The sequence below is a fragment of the Oryzias latipes genome, chromosome 9 (assembly GCF_053564925.1).
Source record: "Oryzias latipes strain Hd-rR chromosome 9, Olatipes_Hd-rR_3.1".
Classification (NCBI taxonomy): domain Eukaryota; kingdom Metazoa; phylum Chordata; class Actinopteri; order Beloniformes; family Adrianichthyidae; genus Oryzias; species Oryzias latipes.
The window spans coordinates 20,410,074-20,432,509 of record NC_136245.1 but is presented as its reverse complement, the minus strand read 5'-3'; the positions used below and the strand labels follow the sequence as shown (position 1 = coordinate 20,432,509).

Genomic DNA, 22,436 nt, shown 5'->3' with positions numbered 1-22,436 from the left:
GTTGTATATGTGAATCAAAATAGAGTTCTTAAAAGTGTGGCAGATAAAAAATTACATTCTAAAGCCAAATTGCTGTTAAAACCTAATGGTATCTACTGAAAAAAATGTTAAAGCGTGCTTGAATTTTTCTGTCTTCACTTGATGTAATGTTAGAAAAGTAGCAACGGGCAAAAACAAAATGAGCATTTACCACTTCAAGTCATGTGTCTGCAGTGTTAATATTAAAACATGTCCCTGATCTGACAAACTCCAGCCTTCAAGACGTCTGGATTTGTTTCTCGGGCTTGTTTGAAGTTTGAAACCCTGCTGTCTGGATCCATATTTCTGAGACTGATGTTGGCACACCGCTGTTCCCAGTACAAAACACTACGATGGGAAAGACTGTTCACTTTGTTTGTGTCTTCAAGTGTGTATAAACAAAATGGTGTGAATAAAAACAACAAAATATTAACGAGAGAAAGCGTTTTTCCTGGAAAGCGCTCAGCATTAAAGAAAATGTATTGTTTACTGTGGTGGAAATGAGCAGAATCATTCAGCAGGTTTTCAATATTAACACTTAATGTTTGTTAAAGCCTTTCCTCTACTCCCACTCCATGGCAGAACAGCTGTCTTGATTAATAAGAATACTTATTTCATCATTAGGGCTGATTAATTCCATTAAGTCTTTCTGTAATGGCACTGAAAATCAATTCTTTACCATGGCAACCAAAGAAAAGACACAAATTGTAGGACATTAAGGCACATAAGATACACAAACTACTCAGTTCCAGCAGCTATATCATTGCAAAAGTGAAACAGCACTTTGCAATAAGTCATTCTCAACGTTTACTTTTTTTTAAAAGCCAGATTTCATTTATGCCTATAAGCACATACATGGTTCTTGAAAATGGAAGCCATTGATTTTTTCACTGGATCTGTATAGCATCTCTTCTGTCCTGCCGGCACAGCATGTAATATGAGACCACAAGTTTCCCTTTACCCACAGCAATCAATTTTTCCTCAGCCGAGCTCCATGGCACAGATGGAGCCTGCCTAAGTAGCTTTCTCCTCAAACACACACCATCAGCGCCTTTAAAAAAGTATTCGGTTCAAAAAATGTCTGATTTCAAACTAGAGCCACCTAATAACGACCAGACAAGTCAGACTGACCACGGAGAGCTGACTGAGCCACTGCAAGGGAGGGTTCATTTATAGATTGGGTGCATAAAAAAAAAAAAAGAAAAGTCATAGAAATTGCTCTGATCTCTGATTCTCAAAGAAAATGATCCGCATGATAGCCTTCTTATGTCTGCCTTCCCTCACTATTTCAACTTGAAGTGACATGTGACATGTCCCTCTAAAAATAAAGTAGCACCCTCCTGCAAAAAAGCAATATCAGGGGCATGATAGATGTGATCTCCCTCATCCTGCATCACTTTCAAATTTTTTCAGAGAAACAAATTTGTGATAAACAGTCATCTAGGGACCCACGCCATGTCCTCTCTTCAGAATAATGATAATGTTTACCAAGCGGCCGATAATGGATAGATTGGCTGGTTTCATAGGAAGGCTGGATAGTAGCCAGAGATGACAGGAACAAACGACTGCATTAAAGGCAGAGTGAAACCGATGTTGAAAAACTGCTTTTTGACTGTCAAGTGAAGAATGTCATCTACAGATGAGACTGTCAATGGATTAAATCTTGCCTCATGTAGACTAATTATTAAGGAATGAACACAAATTTTACACACCATTATTTACATTTCCAAAGAGGAAGAAGCTGCAGCTCACAAAAATATGTATCTTTTCAGTTCCTGCTGATACACTAATTTGTCTTGACAGTAGATAACAACTCAGAGTATCTCTTACCTGAAGCCACTGTGATTGGTCACTGTGTCCAGCTGTCCAAGCATTGACCTTCCCCTGTTTATCCAAACGGGCCTTCCCAGGCTCCCAAGTGAACATGTCCATGTTGAGCGTTCTGAAAATGCTGGAGGCTGTCACCTGATAATCCTGGATATGACCTGACTTCATCCCCAGAGGTTCAGAGCAGCCTTTGCAAAAACAAACACACATTTCTTTTCATCTTTGAACTACCCCACAAATTCAACTTACACTAAAATCACCATTTATCTAATAAATGCGATATATAAAATACACTTAGTTAAGATCTATCATTTACCTGTAAGCTCACAACCAAGAAGCTCCATCCGTAAAGTACAGTGCCTCCTGCAGACTTGGGGGTAAATTCTCACATACTGGGCTTCAATGGGAGGTGTGAAAGAGTTGGCTGATGGAGCATTGTTATCAACATTGCCTCTGAAAATCTGTTGTAAGAGATGAAATAACAGCAGATTGGAGGCGTGGAGGACAGTGAAGCAGATCTTATTACTTTAGTGTTCCAGTCTATCTAGCTCTGTCTCTACTGACTATTCCATCCCCAACAAATTGCTGTCATTCAAGGTCAATTAATAGGAATTACAGTGAAAAATTGATAATTTCTCGCACCATTTGAGCCTGTTAATTCATAGAAGAAGTGTGTTTAAAATTGGCCCTACATTTATGTTGCTAAACACTCTGGGGAAAGTGGGAGGCAAAATTTGACTGTAAATTGAATGTATGCAGTTGCTTTCCTTACACTTGCTTTAAACAAAAAAAAAAGAAAATAAATAAACTTGTAAATAAAATTTTAATAAAAGGTCAACAGTGGTGCAAAAATACATTTGATAAAAAGCTTTTCATTAGTTTCTAATGAATGAATGTTCTTATTTGGAGGCTTTTATCCCCAAATAGTCTAAAAATTCAATCTCAAAGCCTTAAACTTGAAGAGGGGTAAAGGGCAGAATGATGGTCCCTGTGTGTCCTGGCTAATAAAAAGCCATCTCATCCTGTCCTCCTCAATGCCCTTGAAAGAGTGCACCGTCTCTAGTCCTTGAACGCCGGCGTGCATGACTGTGTAGGCCTTTGTTCTACATAAATATATGTCAACAGATGTGCATGTTTTATTTTATTTTTGTCTGTGTCCCCACTTGTGTCTTACCATGTCATCATCCTTGCCCTTGACTCTATATGTTCTCCAGGTCTTCCCATCATCACTGTAGGCGACTTTATAAGACTTGACATATTCTGGACTGCCGATACGCTTTGCACCTTGGGTAATTACGCCTGTGACCCTCATTCTTCTTTGGAGGTTTATCTGGAAATGCAAAAAGAAAAGGCAAACTTATGAATTTTTTAACATATGTGTACATTACATGTGTATGTGGTTACCAGTATGATTTGTGTGACAGTAGTGTAAATTCACTTCATTCTATCTGCTGCCTCAAGGCCATCCATTTTATTCCAAACATCCTTAAACGAGACATTTTTATACCCTTCATTCTCCACACTTCAATTAATTAAAAAATGACATATATTAAACAGACTCATATGTCTGAATAAAATGTAATTGAATACATTTCAAATGTAGTAGAGACTTTGTGGATTTGTAATCATACAAGTTAAAAGAACTCTCATCAGTGTTGTGAGATCTATCATAAACTTGCTACATATAAACACTTGCTAGGTTTTCTATTAATGCCATTTGTCCCCGTGGCTGCTTTATTTTTCAGTATGTATTCATAATATTTACATCAAAAGTCTATGTATCACATTAGTTACATACAAAGAAGGGAATGACCAACAACACAGAAATCAAAAGGTAGTTTGAGAACTAATTAAGAGAGATAGAGACCAACATTTCAAAATAAGACCACTCAAAGAGATCCACTTGCACGAACTAGCTCTGAAAAACAGATAGCAAAGGTCTGACATCTGTAACTGTGGTCATCAGCTATTCTTTAAAATACACCATTCAAGACACTAAATTATGTCAACCTCTGTGGTCAACATCCCAAAAAAAAGAAAGGAAAAAAACAGCTTCAACTTAGCTGTCAGATTAAACATTTCTAAAAACAAATAACATACAAAGAAATCTGACAAATCAAGAAAAAAAAACAAAAGCTGATAGAAGCCGAATAGTCCACTCTGGTTTTGAAGAACACAATCAAGACTTGCAAATGCATCATTCTCAATGTGAAACACAAAGGCTGAGTGTAATAATTTGTATCTGAGTGTGATAAAAACCCATAAAGACATCACACATTAATGACTGAGAATATATCAAAGTACTGACAAGCAAGAAGACTGAAGGACCCAGGGAGGATTAACTGCCAAGATAATGATCCAAATTAAAACTTTACTACCATCTGGTTGAGACCCATTAAAATTATTTAACAGTTGCACCGCTGTTGATGAGTATTTTTGTTTTATCATTAGGAAATGTCCATTGTCTGTCTCTCTTACTTTCTAACTTGTACGACATCCTAAATATCGATGACCTTCACGCTACAACCATTTGAGAACACACTTTTGTCATTATACTTTACACTGCCCTGGATCATGGTCTTCGGTTCCTTTTCTGCATTGAAGAGTTTTATGTCTTTTGTTTAGAAACCCATTATCTGTTTGAGTGAAAACCTTTTGAGTTTAGGCCAGAATCTTCCTCTGTAAAGCCATGATAGATTACTTGTCTTGCTTTCAAGGGCACACGTCTAAAGCACGATTCAACTATAAAGTATGGTTAAACAGAGATGGAAGGCTTTGACATAATCATTCAGGCTTTTATAATGCAACCTTGAGGCCTGGTGTAGGTGATTTCACAGCTGCATAGTGTGTAAATCATCTTTGTTTCTCATGTTGACCAGGAAGGTAAACAACTCATTTTTAGAATACTTTGAAGCGGAAGAAAAAAAAAAGAATTGAAATAAAATGAAAAAGCAGGAGAATGCAGGATATTTTCAGCACTGTATTCATAACAAGCTTTTATGGTTAATCTGATGGCACTGTCTACAAAAAGATTAAGTTCTGCACACTCTCCCACACAAATTTCACTTTTCACATTGTTCTCTTAGTGTTTTCTTCTTGTCCTGCTGAGAAAACAGATAAGGGCTGAGAACTTCTTGTGTTGGATGAGTGTTACTGTTGCAACAGTGGGTTATATAGCTTTGGACACTTGAGGTATATATTTGTATAAACCCCTTTTGTATTTGAGGCTCAACTTTATTTGTATTCGTATTTGGGTATATTTTTGTTTGGATGGGCCAAATGAAGAAGAAATGAGGGTTAGATGAGGTGGGGGACATTGGTACAGTACTGGAAAAGGGCAATAATCCCATCTAGATCTTTACCAGAAGAGCTGGTGCTGTCAACAGACACATGTCCACACACTCAAACATACCTATTGATTGTGCAAACCTTCACACACATATCTAAGCAGAAACACAAATACACAATATATATATGAAGTTTCAAAAAAGTACATAGTAGCGCCTTGCTTAGTGTAACTATAAATATAATTTTGTTTACCTTTGAGTTGGCACTACTTAACGGTTGGAAGAGCCATTATATAACCTATCAAATGTGTTTGTGTGTGAGGATTCTGCACTTGGATTTTAGTGATGTTTCTTCGTTTTATGTCATGTTCCGTTTCCCCTGCTCCCTGTCTGCTATATCCCTCTATCCTAACCCACAGTGTATTGATAGACGCATCAGATGTCTTCCGGTATGACCCATAGTCAATTACAAAAGCTTATCTTAGTGTCAAAAAAAAAAGCAAAATTGAGATGATTTCGTATGACATTTATTCTTTTTGAAAAGAAAAATGCCACATGTACATATCTAAAACTAAAAAAAACATGATTTTCATCAGAGGGGGTCCTTAATGACCCATAATGTATTTACATGTTTGGTTTTCATTTCTTTCTTGTCAGGTCATCTGCTTTGTCATATTTTTGTTTCTTCGTGGGTTTCGTCATGTTTACATTTATTTATTAAATGTTAAAGTTTCTGCCACCAAGCTTGGTCTCCTGCATTTTGTCTCATTCATGCAATGATGGCAGTTATTTTATTTTGAAATTTAAAGCTCTTAAATATAGTATTCTAGTGGAAAGAAGAATAGTTTAGTAAATAAACTGACAAATATTATATTTAAAAAAGGAAAGCAAAAAAAAAAACATTCACATTTCTCCTGGTAACATTAGGGATTTTTATTTTTAAATCTGGATGTTTATTATTCTGTATAGAATCATCAAGAACAAATTGGGCTAATCACAATTAATTTAATCTTCAGTCAAATTGCCACTTAAGGGGGGATGAGAGAAAATTGTCTTAACATGCTAAGAGGTGGGATCTACTCAAACTTGCATTCCTACACTATTTTTCAACATCTCCATAGAGATAAGCCTGTCTTGCACTAATTAGAAGCCCTTTTCTAACTAAAGGGGCACCATTGGGGTAATTAGGAGTGATCCCTCACATTTTTAATGACCACTCAGAAATGCTCTTCTGTCATTTCAGTGCTTATAGAGATAGACTTTGTTGATCAAGTAAAGCAACACTAGAAAAATCTTCCTCAAGTGGCTCCATGAAGGCAGACATGTCACATTTTTGTCATTTTGAAGAAACCACTAATTGAATGACTGTGTGTGAGATTCACACAAGAGACTGTTCCATAAAAGCTGCAAATGTGTTAACAACAAAGCTGCTCTGATTGATCGGAAGAAAAAGGACAATGACCCAAACCATGTGAGACAATTTAAAAGAAGCTTGAGGAGGTGAAAATATTTTTTTTTTTTTGCAAAAGCAATGTCACACTGATGAATTTATTAAATGTTATATTCAATACACTCAATTCTTACATACAGACCAAAAGTTTGAACACACCTTCTCTTTCAAATAGTTTACTTTATTTTCATGACTATGAATATTGTAGATTCACACTGAAGGCATCAAAATTGTTAATTAACACATGTGGAATTATTTACACAACACAAAAGTGTGAAATAACTGAAAATATGTCATATTCTAAGTTCTTCATAGTAGCACCTTATTATTTGATTACTGCTTTGCACACTCTTGGCATTCTCTTGATGAGCTTCAAGAAGTAGTTACCTGAGTTACCTGAAATGTTTTTCACTTCACAGGTGTGCCTTGTCAGGTTTAATAAGTGTGATTTCTTGCCTTATGAATGGGTTTGGGACCATCAGTTGTGTTGTGCAGAAGTCAGGCGGATACACAGTTGATAGACCTACTGTATAGACTGCTAGAATTTGTATTATGATAAGAAAACAGCAGCTAAGTACAGAAAAACGAGTCGCCATCATTACTTTAAGAAGTGAAGGTCAGTCGGTCCGAAAAATTGGGAAAACTTTGAAAGTGTCCCCAAGTGCAGTCACAAAAACCATCAATAAAATTAATTTGAATTTGATGAGTCCAAATTTGAGATTTTTGGTTCCAACCATAGTGTCTTTGTGCGACGCAGAAAAGGTGAACGGATGGACTCTACATGCCTGGTTCCCACCGCAAAGCATGGAGGAGGAGGTGTGGTGGTGTGGGGGTGCTTCGTTGATGACACTGTGGGGGATTTATTTAAAATTGAAGGCATACTGAACCAGCATGGCTACCACAGCATCTTGCAGAAGCATGCTATTCCATCCGGTTTACGTTTAGTTGGACCATCATTTCTTTTTCAACAGGACAATGACCCCAAACACACCTCCAGTCTGTGTAAGGGCTATTTGACCAGGAAAGAGAGTGATGGGGTGCTGCGCCAGATGATTTGGCCTCCACAGTCACCAGACCTGAACCTAATTGAGATGGTTTGGGGTGAGCTGGACCGCAGAGTGAAGGCAAAACGGCCAACAAGTGCTAAGCATCTCTGGGAACTCCTTCAAGACTGTTGGAAGACCATTTCAGGTGACTACCTCTAGAAGCTCATCAAGAGAATGCCAAGAGTGTGCAAAGCAGTAATCAAATCAAAAGGTGGCTACTTTGAAGAACCTAGAATATTACATATTTTCTTCAGTTGTTTCACACTTTCTTGTTATCTAATTCCACATGTGTTAATTCACAGTTTTGATGCCTTCAGTGTGACTCTACAATTTTCATGGTCATGAAAATAAAGAAAACTCTTTGAATGAGAAGGTGTGTCCAAACTTTTGGTCTGTACTGTACACACATTTTAGACACTATTGAATGCGTTGGATAAAAAGATGAGAAAATGTCATTATTAGCCGTGTTGCTAAACTGGTGCTGGTTGTCACTTAAGTCTGTGCCAGCCTACAAATAATGACCATAGCAGACTTACTGCTGCCTGTATGTATGGAACATAAATTCTTCCATTTAAAAAAAAAAGAAGTAAATGCAGAGAAATATTGTTCCCTGTCAGAGTAATCTGATGAAACTCTTACAAATACAACATAACAAAACACTAGAGATTACTCAAAAAAAGCAACAACGGCATCCTCTTTTTGGGTCCTCTGCTGATGAGATCAATCAGCCTCCAAATGCAACTAACCCAATGCTTTCATGTTTACATGGCTTTCATTATGTTACCAAAATAAATTTTCAGTTTTTACCTCAGAACACAGTTGGGGGGTTGTTGTAGGTTGTGAGTTAGCAGCTGTTAACGGACTCAAATAATTACTTGGCAGCTTCAGTCCAAAGGTATCACAGAAAAGCAAGTGCAGCAGGAGTTCAGAAAGCAGTGATCATCCTGGTCTATTTCACAGAGCCAGGCTCCTACGCTGGGATTACGCAGAAGCAAACTTTTGGTTTATTAGTCATCACACTAATTTGCAAAAAACAGATAACTGAGGATTGAGGCAAGTAGAGGACATATCCAGTTTTAAGTCTTATTAGTAAAAATGGTCTTTGCAAAATGCAAATTCAGATTTTGTATTAAAGACCAAATCTGATAAAAATCACGTTTTGCGTTTTTAACATGTTCTTGTGGCATTTATATATATATATATATATATATATATATATATATATATATATATATATATATATATAAAGATCATAATGGCATGATATAATGCTATGTATGACTTTATTCAATTATGCTATGTATGTCTTTATTCAAAGTGTTGCAAAAAAAAGGCGTTGGAAAAAGTTTGGAGGTGTGTCGAAGAACGGCCAGAGAGCTCCAAAATTGTTCACCATTTTTCTTGCACAGCTAATGTTAGCTTGGGGTTGTGAGGGGCTGTAAGCTAGAGATAGAGAGTGCAGAGAAAAGGATCATGTCAAGGGGGGCAGGCTTACTCTAGAAAATGTAGACAAGGTTGACAGCTCCATTTGGTTTGTTTTTCTTTTAAATTGCTATCCTGGAACAACACTTCTAGTCCTGCTAGCTCTCCGACTATGATATATTGATTACTTCATTCATTTCCTTGCTGCTTTGTGTTTACTCATGAGCCAGTCCAGACCAAACTACACTGGGAGCAACACTCACCTGAAGACTGGTCAACACATAGATTAGCTCTTGTTTTAACAGCAAACTTCTCTGTTTGGAAAACGCTAAGCAGCAGTGTTTACACTAACCGGTGGGAAACTGTTCTTTGTCAAAACTGGTGTTATGATCTGGTAAACTTGTCTGTGTATTTTTTGTTGAGGTTGTTGATTTTGAAACAGCTGGAAACTGCAATTTCTATTATCCACAATCAACCTAGGGCAACTAAGATAAAGTGTTCTATAGTTAGTGTATTTATGAGTTAAAAACAGACAAATGAACAAAAAAAAAAGAACGTGTGTTCATAAAAGTGCAATTAACTAAAAACTTTCCAGGAGTTAACCTGTTAAATAACCCCAAAAACATTGTGACACCTGCATTGTCAAGCCAATTTGCCTAATCATTTGAATCACTACATTTTAGACAGATGGAAGAGCATGAACATGATGTCCAAAATCTGTCCAATACAAAAGGCACTCAGCTCTGATCTGCTTGCTCAGCTGTTGGAAAAAACAGGTTTAAAAAAAAAAGACCTTGAAGTCTGAACACAGCACTAGCAGAAAAAGTAAATTATCAGCAAAGATGAATGTGTTTAATGTGTTTATTATAGTTCCATCACGCAGCATATGCAGAACATAAAAAAAAACCTTTCTAAAAACAAAACAACAAAAACGTGCGGTGATGACCGTCTTGCGGTTATCGTCACACCCCTACTTGCTACTCCTTTTTTTTATGATATACAGTAAACCCTTGTTTTTCGCGGGGGTTACGTTCCAGAAAGAACCCGTGATAGGCAAAAACCGTGAAGTAGAAACCTCTATATCTTTTAACAATTATTATACATTTAAATACTCTATTATACATTGAAAAGACAGAACAAACCATTTTACAGGCTCAAGCATTTGTTTCACCAATAAAAGTACCTTAGAAACGTTTTTTTCTACAAATAACTTCTGTTCTGTACTGTCAAATAATAATTTTAATCATCAATGTGAACAGAAGGCTTCAAATCGCGGAGATTAGCCCCGCCCACCAAGACCCAAAGAATTGTCATTATAAAATAATGATTAAAAAAAGTACAGTGGGACAAATAGGTGTATTTAACTGCTCTAAGTCCAGACTAAGCCGCTGCATCCTGACTTTACTCTGCAGTGTTTTCTTCTTTTGCAGCCCGCGGTGCAGCTGCAGGTGTGTTTGTTCGGGGGAAGAAGAACATAGTGATCATAGTTGGTGTCGCTCTTTTTTCTTCTTCCCAAAAACATCAAAAACATCCTTATACACCGACATGCCAACATCAAGAGAATTTGCACGTACATAATGTAAATTTGGCAAGCTGTTTTACGTACGTGTACATATTAAACTGCAACGTTATTGACGCACAGGTAGAGAAGAAGCTTAGTGACTTTTTAGCCAATCAGAATGCAGAACACAATGCACGATGCAAATCCGTGAAGTAGCGAAACCGTGAAAAGTAAACCGTGTTATAGCAAGGGATCACTGTAATTTCTTTATTGCAAGTCATTCGAATTATGAACAGACCAATCAGGTGTCTCAATATAAGTGGCTGCCACACAAAAATCGACTCAGACCGACTTGGACCACTCACTGCTTACTGACACAGTGTGGTTCCAACATGGTGGCATTCATATAGCCAAAAAGTGATGATGTAATCAATTTCATTTTGATGACGCCAGGTACAAGCCATTTTTCATGGTGACGTCATACTCACTCAGTCCAGTATAGTCAACGGTACAAGCACAAGAACAAACAACAAGCAACAAGTCTGTCGCAGAAACACTAAACATGTGAAGTGTTAATAAGTGCATCACTACAAGAATTATAGAATGACTTACCGGTACATCTTGTTGTGGTTTTATTTTCATTATTTTACCTTCCTTGAAGGCCCAAAGCGCTTTACAGTCACCGTCCTATTCATTCATTCACACACACATTCACACATTGATGGCTCTGGTGCCGAACACTGGAGACAACCTCCTACCAGAAGCAAATGGTAAGAACAAGGATATCAAGAGAAGACTGGTAAGAAATAAATGTAACTTTGAATGTTTTCAAATCCCAGCATCACCACAAGAAGAGCTTTGCTATGCCAGTTCTATTTAAGCCAGATCTATTTGTAAGTGTTCTCCCTTGATTTATTTACATTTTATCTGCATTTAGAGACTAAGGCCCTTAAATGGTTGTCAAAAGAAAAATGATTTATAGATAATAATTATAGCAGAAGGTCTTAGTCAATATATGACAGCTGGCCTCTTAGGAATTATTGTGGCCATTTTTCACTGTTTCTCAACATTTCACTAACAGAATGGATAATCGATTCATCAAGAAATTTGTCAGCACTAAGATCGATATAAAATTTAATTACAGTCTGTAGCCACAGCTATGAGATATACAAAAATCTAGTTTTGTGGCTGTGCAGTAAATAACTTGTGTTGCATGACAGTAGATCATGAGATCAAGTTATTTCTTGTACTGTGAAAAAAAAAACTGTTTTCATTCCACATTTATGAAGAGACACCCCTCATACTTTATTTAAAAATCAAAATAATTTATATACAACCAGCAGTAAAATCCTCGGTGACGAGTGAAGTTTGGAAATGACTTCACAATGGGTAGTCCTCAGGTGTCTGCATTGATGAGACAATTCGATTTGAAAGAAATGTTCTAAGAGAATCTCACAAAATCTATAATAGATTAACTGTCTAATGCAATGTAGTTTTTCAAAGTGACTATGACACAAATGTCTATGGCCATCAGTTGGATTTCACCTCTCCAATCCACTTTTCTACCATTATTATGTACAGATTTTCTTCAATGGTCATGGAAGATGCAAGGAAGCATAAAAAACTGTACTTGATCTGTAATTCTCAGATACAAACTGGTCTGTGTACTTTTATGTTCAAAGCTCTTGTGAAAACGGTTGCAGATCAACTGTATGTGTTTTCTGTAAGTTCCATTCAATATTTATATATAGAAGGATGTGTAAGTAGATCGCAGGCCATCCAAAATAAAAAAACAGAATTAAAAAAAATACCCCCAAAAATACATAAGGCAATTATAATCCTTGCCTTGAAGTAAAGTATGTCACCTGATTGACATGCAGATCGGCCAATCAAACAACCTTTGATACTAAAGTCACAGCACATGTGTGTTCCCATTAAACTGAGTGCCACTGAGTTTTTCTTCCTCCTAAACATCAGAAAAGTTTAAGAATAACAATTGTGTTCTGCATCAGACTTCTAACCCGAATTCACCGGTAATGTTGCCTTATATTTTAGTTGACCAGCCCGAGGTCAGCCATTCAAAAAGAACCTTGAACAGAACACGCACAGAACATTTCTGTAGTCGGCACTATGTACTGTGGCATCGTTGACATGACAACTACAAACACATGAGTTCAATTCAACAAGCTACTGAAGGAAAAAAAATGACTGACAAAGTTTTTGTCATGTTGCAATCTTATACATTCAGATACATTTCTCAATATAATTCAGTATAATTGTCTGATTCACTTTAAAATCTGCTATTCATAGTAAGTCTTTGTATTTAAGGATGTCTAAGAGTAACAACTGAATTTTTTACAATTGTATGTGAATTTATGCATATGTATATGTATTTTCCAAATAAAGTCCAGACTAATAATCCTATATATAGCTTGATATATGTGTGTATAGATGTACCTTTCTGCTGTTTGTTTATTATGGCCCGCAGCACTCACAGAGTGCAAGGACCATATTGTAACTGGTACGAGGGTCGAACACTCAAAAAGTCCAAAACATCAAAAAAACGCGTCAAAACGCCAAAAAATGGGGTCAAAAGTCGCCCAAAGCACAAAACGACACAACAATTGTGTAACGCAACAAAAATACACACACACACGCACAACACCAACGCAAAAACGTCAAATTTGTAATCGCAAAAATGACGATAATAACACGAAAAAGCCCCAAAAAGCCCTCAAAAGAAGGGTTTCAAGCCAAAAAGACCTGCCCAGCCTATAGTAAAAGACAGGCCGCATTGAAATACATAGGCCACCTGACTGCAAAAACTTCTATATTGTTTCTGCTTTGTTTCATTTTTATTACGTTTCTTCTTTCTTACTGCGTCTTTGAGCTCAAATTTGAACCCCGCCACATACTCGAAAACTCACCAAAATTGGCACACACCTAGGATAAATTCAAAATGAATTTTCGGCGAAGTGAACGCCCCCCCCCAAACCCGATGACCTCACAGTCGGCAAAACCGTAAAAAAAATGAATGGGGCCGAAATCTCAAATGGAGCCGATTTTTTTTTTTTCAAGATACAGTTACGAAACCAAAACACGGGTGTTGGAGATATCCTAAAGAAGTTTTGAAATCATTATGGGATGGCCACACGACCTACGGCTTGGCGGCCATTTTGTGGCGAACTCAGAGAAATGGCGATTTTCGTGTTTTTTCACAATATGGGAAAACGAGAATTTTGTTTGAGCGATTTTCATGAAATTTCACACACATGCCACTAGCACGATTCTACAACTACCAAAGAAGTTTCGTTGACCTTTGACCTTGGCAAGGGGCGGCCATCTTGAATTTTCATAAAAAAGCACCTTTAGTAACGGATACAAACGAAAACTCGTCCTAGGGATTTTTTTCGATCTTTTTGAAACTTCTCGGGCATCAATGGCAAGCTACTGTGGACAAAATGTTGGAATTAGAAGTTGTAGAATTTGAAACGCGTGCGCGTGGCGAATTCGCAACCGTCGCCATTTTAGCTAGCTCGCACATATTTTATCGGAATAGCCTGAAAATGAAATATGCGATTCCTTGAACCACACTGAACAAATCGATGTCACATACGACAAAATCGATAAAGGAATGTGGCCGTGGTAAACAAAAAACGATCGCAAAAAAAAGTGCTGACTCGGCTAAAAAAAAAAATTCGGATTTTTTTTTTATGAATCGGCTAGCGAAACCCAGATAACTTTGTCGGGTATATCCAAACAAAGTTTTGAAATCATTACGTGATGGCTACACGACCTACGGTTTGGCGGCCATTTTGTGCCAAAATCTGCCATTTTGAGATTATCGCGTTTTTACACAATATGGAAAAAGGAACTTTTTTTGAGCGATTTTCACGAAATTTGACTCGCATGTCCGTAGCATAAGTCTACAATTACCTCTGGAGTTTCGTCGACCTTTGACCTCGGGAAAAGGCGGCCATCTTGAATTTTCTATAAAAAACACCTTTGCCACTGGATTCAAACGTAAACTTGTCGTTGGAATTTTTATCGATCGTCTCGAAACTTTTTGGGCATCAATGGCAAACTACTGTGGAAAAAATGTTGGAATTAGAAGTTGTAGATTTTGAACGGCGTGCATGTGGCAAGCTAGCAAAGTGGCGCACTGTTATAACTCCCATGCCTTTCAATACAATACAGTGAAAATTGAATGCATGCATTCATGCCTGAAACTGAATACATTGAAAAACACTGGATATGGACATATAAGGAATGTGGGCGTGGTTAGCATAAAACCACTGTTGCTAAGGACAACTAAAAGTTTACTTTTACCGATTTGTCCGAAACTGAAGTCAATCTGTTCGTCTTCTCAAGGTGACCAAAACATAAAATGGTTGCTATGGAGATAAAATCAACAGAATAGCCGCCATTTTGGAAAAAGTGGGGTTTTTATCAACTTATGGCTTACAGCTCTCACCAATGGAGGAATGTGTTTTTCTGAATCAGTTGATGATGCTGATCGCTATGCTAGCACTTTTAGCCACATTAGCATAGCTAGCATAGTGAGCATAAATAGCATTTTAGGTAATGTGTTTTTCCGAGTGAGTTGATGATGCTGATCGCAATGCTAGTACTTTTAGCCACATTAGCATAGCTAGCATAGTTAGCATAATTAGCATTTTAGGTAATGTGTTTTTCTGAGTCAATTGATGATGCTGATCGCAATGCTAGCACTTTTAGCCACATTAGCATAGCTAGCATAGTTAGCATAATAAGCATTTTAAGTAATGTGTTTTTCTGAGTCAGTTAATGATGTTGATCGCTAAGCTAGCACTTTTAGCTATGTTAGCATAACTAGCATAGTTAGCATAATTAGCATTTTAGGTAATGTGTTTTTCTGAGTCAGTTGATGATGTTGATTGCAATGCTAGCACTTTTAGCCTCATTAGCATAGCTAGCATAGTTAGCATAATTAGCATTTTAGGTAATGTGTTTTTCTGAGTCAGTTGATGATGCTGATCGCTATGCTAGCACTTTTAGCCACATTAGCATAGCTAGCATAGTTAGCATAATTAGCATATGCAGTTTTGACTAGCCATTATCAAAAGTGGGCGGTGAGGGCGGTGGTGCGTAGAGTTGGGCGTGGAAGGCGGGTTGCGTCTGCGGGCCATACAACGCCGCTTGCGGCTTTAATTTTAGTTTCATTTTGTTTTGGTATCTTAAAATAAACAATTCCCAATCCAATCCAAAAGTAAATAAATATGAAAATGTCAAATTATGATTACATATATCTTGGTCATTTCAAAAGTAGCTCAAATGCCAAAAAAGCGTTGGCAGCCACGATTTAGAGCCTATAGCACAGAAACAGCTCTGCCCAAGGTAACCAATGATCCCCTCATGGTATATTTTTCTCGTTAAAATCAAATAAATGTTATCCAAATTCAAACAGAAGATCTATTTTATGACCTCTAAGATGGGAAGCCAAATAAAGTACCTGCAGAATAAATGTGTTGGTAAATGTCCACCTCTTCTGCATATGTTCTTAATTTTCTTTTTTGATTCTAATTAAGTAGGGGTACTTTTGTTCTCAGGTTAATAAATAAACCAGCCTTCCCTATAACATGTTTTTCCTTTTTGGCCAAAAATCCAAAATTGTAACTATTAGAATAAAGTAATACAGCCCTACTAATATCAACCATGACCCCAGTTATGGAGTTCTATTTTCTACCTATATAGCATCAAATGTGTATGTTTAATGGGAAAAATATGCAAATTATAAGGCATATGTAACAAGTGTTTTAAGCCTTCACAATTGATCATATTATTTGTTTTTCCAGCACAACTGTCTGAGGCTACATCTTGTTGATATTGGCCAGCCGGGCAGCATATTTCCCACGAGTACTCAAATGCAATTTAATGTGTGAGCCAGATGTAGTGAGGGTGTGGAAAGCTGGTTGTTCACAGGTGTGTGAGCTGCAGAAAGCTTTTGTCCACACACACACATCAAAAACGCAGTCATATTCAGTGATTGTATGCTTGTCTAAAACTCTAGATGCATTATTCAAAGAGTCTTGGCCTTTATTTAGCTTTTTTTTTTTTTTCCTGATGTATTTGTTAGGATGCTGGAAAAGACAAGTCAGATTTGGCCCGAGACATTCCAAAGTGTAAGACGAGCCTGCTGAAACACAGGAGGCTGTACAGAGAGATCTCAACCCAGATAGGGTTGTCATCCGTCAAGATCAACATGTTTAGTATGACAGACATGTAGTTCCACCGCATCATTCTATCCTACAAAGGAACGCCACAGATCGCAAACTCAATCCCAAAATATTGACTGTACACTTCTGTGCTTATGTCCTAATTATCCAGGCCTCTCTGTAGAAACACACAATGCCTGCAGCATCCCACGCAACATCCCGCGTGGTGTCATTAAAGCCAAGCACACTGCTTGAATGTTTTACGTACCGTTTTTCTCACACTCTCTCCACGTGCCATGCTCCTTCTCTCCTTCTCATTTTTCTCACTCATTCTTCAAATCCATTTTTGCCCCATCTTACTATTATCTTGCTGCTATACGCTGTCTCCCTTCCAGATCGATCTGTCACAGTGTGGCATGTTGATCTATTACACCCCTTTTATGGCTTACTGTCTGTGTATCATACATCTGACAGCGGTATGCTTCAAAGCTCGCCGTACATCATTACAGAGGTGAATATATAGTTCAAATAATAGATATAAGTAAACTTACAGGAAAAAAAAAGAAATAAGAATTAATAAGAACCAAAAAGTATAGTATTATGGATAACTTTTGAAGGAAAAATAGACTGCCTGGCCATAAAAAAGACGCCATTAGGACCCAACTAAACAAATAGTTTTTTAACGTTAACAGTTTTCTTAACAACCATGTTGAAAAACACATCCTGTGCTTTTGGAAAAGATATTGCCCTACTTGACATGGGTCAAATTATTGGCATGCAGGTAGCAGAGAAAGCATCTAAGGAAATTCCAGAGGCTTCTAAAATTGGGCTAAGAAATGTCCAAGGCATTATTAAAATCTGAAAGGATAGTGAGGACCCATTGTCTGCAAACAAAGATTGGAGTCTGGAGCAATAGAAGGATGTCATGTGGTGCGATGAGCCCAGATTTACAATGTTCCAGATGGATGAGTGCATCTGGGTAGATAAAAGCAGCTGAATTGATGCACTAATCATGCCCCGTGCTAACTGTACAAGCCTGTGGGGGCTGTGCTATGATCTAGAGTTCCTGCAGTTGGTCAGGTCTAGGTTCTGCAACAGTATGTGTTCAAAGAATAAGGTCAGCTGACTATCTAAATATACTGAATGACCAGGCTATTCTATCAATGGATTTTTGCCTTCACTGATGGTACAGGCATATTTCAATGCCAGCATAGATTGGGCTTAATTTGTGAGAAAGTGGTACAGGTAGCATGAGACATCATTTTCATATATGGATTGATCTCTACAGAGTCCAGACTTTAGCCCCATTAAGAATCTCACGGATGAGCTGGAGAAGGCTTTGAGCAATGCTCAGACCATCAACAGTGCATCTTGGTGAAAAATTAATGCAACACAGGATGAAAATAAATCTTGGGACATTGCAGAAGCTTCTTAAAACAACACAGCCCAACAAAAGTTAGTGTGTGACCTTTTTTTTTTTTTGGGTGGTTTGTTTTTGGCCAAGCTGTGTGTGTATGTGCTGTGTGTGACAATGTGATCAATACTAAATAAAATTTTTGAGAAAGGGTTGTATTTGAAGACAAATGTTGACTGTTTTCAGCAAAATAAAGTGAAATCAGGTACAGGATCATTTTAAGTCAGGGACAAGAAGAAACAGAAGACTCATTACAGTCATTTAGAGCGTTTTCTTGTAAAGTGAAATCCTACAGCACAGGTTGTTCAAGGGCTACAATCCAGTTACAGTTGAAATTAAAAGTAACTGGGTCAGGGCAGGAGTGCGATGACAGAATCAAGGGATGTGATGTGCAGGTAATCCATTTTATCGATCTGTTTGTGTCGCTCTTAGAATACAAGCATGGCTTAATGGCTCAGCATGGAGGTGAGCAGAGCCTTAGAAACAGTGGAGTTTCATGCATAAGAGCTTTACTGACGCAAAAACAGACTCACCAGTCTGATTTTCAATTATATGGTTGTTCATTGTAAAAGACCTGTTTGCAGTTATAGACACTGGTGTAAAAACAGCTGAAATATGGACATAGACATTACTAGTACAATAACAGGTGAGTATAAAATTAAACTCAGCAGGTTTTCTTAAAAGCTCAATAATGATCTGTCCTTAATTACACTTATTTTGAAAAATATCACCAAAACAAACACATGCTAACTGGTGGTTCTTTGACGTAGTACGCGAGTCATTACAAATGTGTCTTTTAACATTCCCAACCATCAGTTGCCATGTTCTTATATGCGCATGGTGGAGAGTGCAGAGTCAAATCTTTTTATAATTGAAATCTTTGAGCGCATCAATGTCAGAGTCAGAGACTCAAAGAAATTAAGAACCCTGATAAAGAGAATAAGCTTCTTAGTGGGGATCACTCAATTACTTGCGGTGATTGCGCAAAAACGATTGTTGCTTAGAATGGTTCACCATGCCTTGTCATAGCAGCTCTTTATGATGTTTATCCAAAATGAAAGTTTTTGAAATATTTTTTTGATTACTATAACTGAACTATAACCTTTCTGTGTATCTCTACTTAAAGCTGTTCATTTGAGGGACGTTGATCACAACTATACATAGTGAGAACTCAGAGTAAATGAAAAAAACATTATTGATGGACTATAAACACTATATCATACAAGGGTGCAACAATACACACAATTACAGCTTAATCAAAGTGGCATTTTAAAACTTTTTTCATATTTACATCATCTTGATCTTGCACCTTCATTTTACTGCTTTTGAAAATGTTTGCATGTTTGAAAATTATTTTATTTAGTTTCCTAGGATTCCTTTAAAAGATTATTTCTTGTTTTTAGTAGAAAGGTTTTATAATAAAATTGTAAGAGCAAAAGATAAACATAGGAGCCTTCTGTGATTAAGACAGCACCTGCATCTTAATTTAGTTCTGCTTGGCCCCGGCTCCACTCTGTGTGACGGCCATCCTGTTACTGTGCTTTACCTGGATCCACGGCCATCTGTCATTTTCGGCAGCAGTCCAGGCATTGACCAGGCCCTTCTTGTTGAGCCGTGCAAAGTATGGGTACCACTTCTGCAAGCCAAAGAGGGCGCGGTGGGTGGAAGAAGCTGTTATCTGTTGGTTGGAGATAATACCACCCTCCATGCCCAGTGGTCCAGAGCATTCTGGAGAGAAACATAGAGACACAAACCCTTAGCAGCACTCTGAAAAAGCATACATCCTTTAATGGACAGCATGTATAGTAGATTCGTAAAGGTACCAATTATTTCATCTTAAGAGTAAGTCATTTTTACATTTCACACTAAACCATTTTTTTCTTAATATCTTTGTTCTCTCTGGAAATCCCAATCTGTTAAGTTATGTTAATCATAGCAACTAAAGGTACTTCATTCTGATTCTTGGTTTCATTCTCTGCTTCAGCATCATCAGAGTAACGTCAGCATTGATTTCTACCCCTCACTGTGTGGTAACTAGAATCACAAAACAAAAATTGGCTCATTTTCAAGGAAGGAAAATCGTTTCACATGTTGCCAATCAAAGATCTCAACAAAACGTATCTTCTCATTCTTTTTTAAACATTTTTGAAGTCTGAACAAGACTTTAATTCGTCCATCTTATTTATTGGGGAACAAAATCTGCCTCATTTGTAGCCAAAAGGCCTTTTGGACATCAGCATGCATTAAGTCAATTGGAATTGTAAAAGCTCCTAATAACTTGGAAAATTTGGACAAAAGCTTCATGGTGGAGAAACTCTGGTACACCAGACTGTATAAACAAGCCCTTAAAATGATGATTAAAGTGATTAAAGTGTTATCTAAAACAGCTGTAGTGTGTCTGGTTTAAAAACTCGAAGTTCTTCCAAATTATTCGGCTCTGTAAGACAATTATCTCCACCCAACACATCATCATGTGCACCTCTGCTTGTAATATGGAACTGGCTCACTTAAAATTGATTGGAGATTAATTTCACAGACTTTGTAATCTGGAATAAAACAGAATCTGGCTTGCAGTTATGGGCATAGAGACCTTGCATCATCACTTCTCTTCTTGCAGAGCTCCTGCAATAAAGCCTCCCAAAGGCTTTAATGAGGATGTGCAGCAGGTTTAATTAGTCTTTACATCAGGCAAATATCTGGCAAAAATTTAAGGAATTACAGTAAAAGGGAAATTCGTATTTTTCAAAATATAAATCTGAGACAACAAAAGTGGGGAATTTGTAAGTGGATCTTGTGTCTGGACTGTTGCTAATGTGGACATTATCACAGGTAAAGGCAATCAATCTAAAAAAAAATAAGATAGATAATTTCTTTGTATTCTTATCTTAAATTGCAAAGGTGACACATCTATAAAGGCTAAAAACTCAACACTAAATAAACTTTCAACTTAAATGGTAAATGAAATATACTTTTACAGTGCTTTGCTACCTTCTTAGAAGATAAAGCCCTATAAAGTCACAGTACCATTCACACACACTTACTCTGGATCCACTACCTAACACTGGTGCCAACCTATAACCACCAGGACCAATGTGGGATTCAGTGTCTTTTTTTTTTTTTTTTTTTTTTTTTTTTTAACTTGTTCTGTCCAACAGCTGAGCAAACAGATTAGAGCTGAAGGCTTTTTGTGTTGGACAGGTTTTACTATCACAAAAAGAGGTTATATAGCTTCAAGAAACTAGAGTGTAGATTTGTATAAACCCCTTTTTTTCGTATTATTTTTTATTTATTTGTTACATTTAGTGTGTGTGGGGAGGGAGAGGGGAAGAATGTGAGGGGAGGGTGGAAGAGAGTAAAAGGAAGAAAGGTGAAAAGGTGGGGGATACAAGCACTGATTTGACTAAGTTATTAATTTAAGCTGTAACAATTATACCAGATCTGCTGGAAAGACGAATGTTACATCAAAGGTGAAAATCTGACACTAAGATGAGCGAGAAAAAAAAACTGTCCATCAATACACTGTAGGTAAGGAGGAGGGATGAAGCAGACAGGGAGCAGTGTGGAGTGTGCACGTGCACGTGGGGGTGGAGATACATGCATGCTGCCGACGTGAACCGTGTGTTCATAAAGGGAGCCAGATCCTACCCAGCCAGACCAGCCAGACCAGGAGAGGGGAGGAGAGCCCCCCAGGCCAGAAGCCCCCCCAGCATCCGGACCCAGGCAGCCCGGGAGGGGAGGAGGAGGGGACCGCCCACCCCACCAGCCAGGCACAGAGAGGGCCCCCCTACAGGGGCCCCCCCAATGCCCAGAGGCTGGGATTCAGTGTCTTGCCCAAGGACACTTTGACACATTGATGGGAACCAAACCTGCCACCCTCTGTTCAGAGGATTACTGCTCTACCTCTGCACCACGACGGCCTCAGCTTGTTATTTGCTGCATATTCCCACAAATAAAAGTTTTCATAGTTGCATTCATAGTTTATCTGTCTTATGCTGATTTTTTTACAATAAAAATGGATTACAGGGGATTACAATTCTGGAACATCTGGGAGTTTAATAAATAAAACTTAATGTAGTATTTTTAAGCAAAATATAAAAATGAAACAAACACGCAGTTAACCATTAATACCTCTTAAATTTATTGTGTATTTTTATGTATTTATCTCATAAACTGTTGCATGGACAAGTAAAGATTAATCAGCTCATTTTATAGCTCACATTGTGTCTGGTCACAAGCGGTTAAAGACAGTTGGTCTGTGTAAAATCATGAAGCAGAGG

At 37.6% G+C, this 22,436-nt stretch overlaps 1 protein-coding gene across 3 annotated transcripts in view; it reads right to left on the bottom strand.

Moving 5' to 3' along the window:
- Window positions 1–22,436, bottom strand: part of edil3a (EGF like and discoidin domains 3a) — a 130,906-nt gene that overhangs the window by 34,511 nt on the left and 73,959 nt on the right. For all 3 annotated transcript variants that reach the window (XM_011479264.4, XM_011479262.4, XM_011479263.4), the window contains 4 exons: window positions 19,706–19,887; window positions 3,020–3,175; window positions 2,162–2,306; window positions 1,849–2,033 (listed from right to left, as the gene is read on the bottom strand). In XM_011479264.4, coding sequence (XP_011477566.1) covers window positions 1,849–2,033; window positions 2,162–2,306; window positions 3,020–3,175; window positions 19,706–19,887 — 668 coding nt within the window. The remainder of the gene's footprint in view (window positions 1–1,848; window positions 2,034–2,161; window positions 2,307–3,019; window positions 3,176–19,705; window positions 19,888–22,436) is intronic.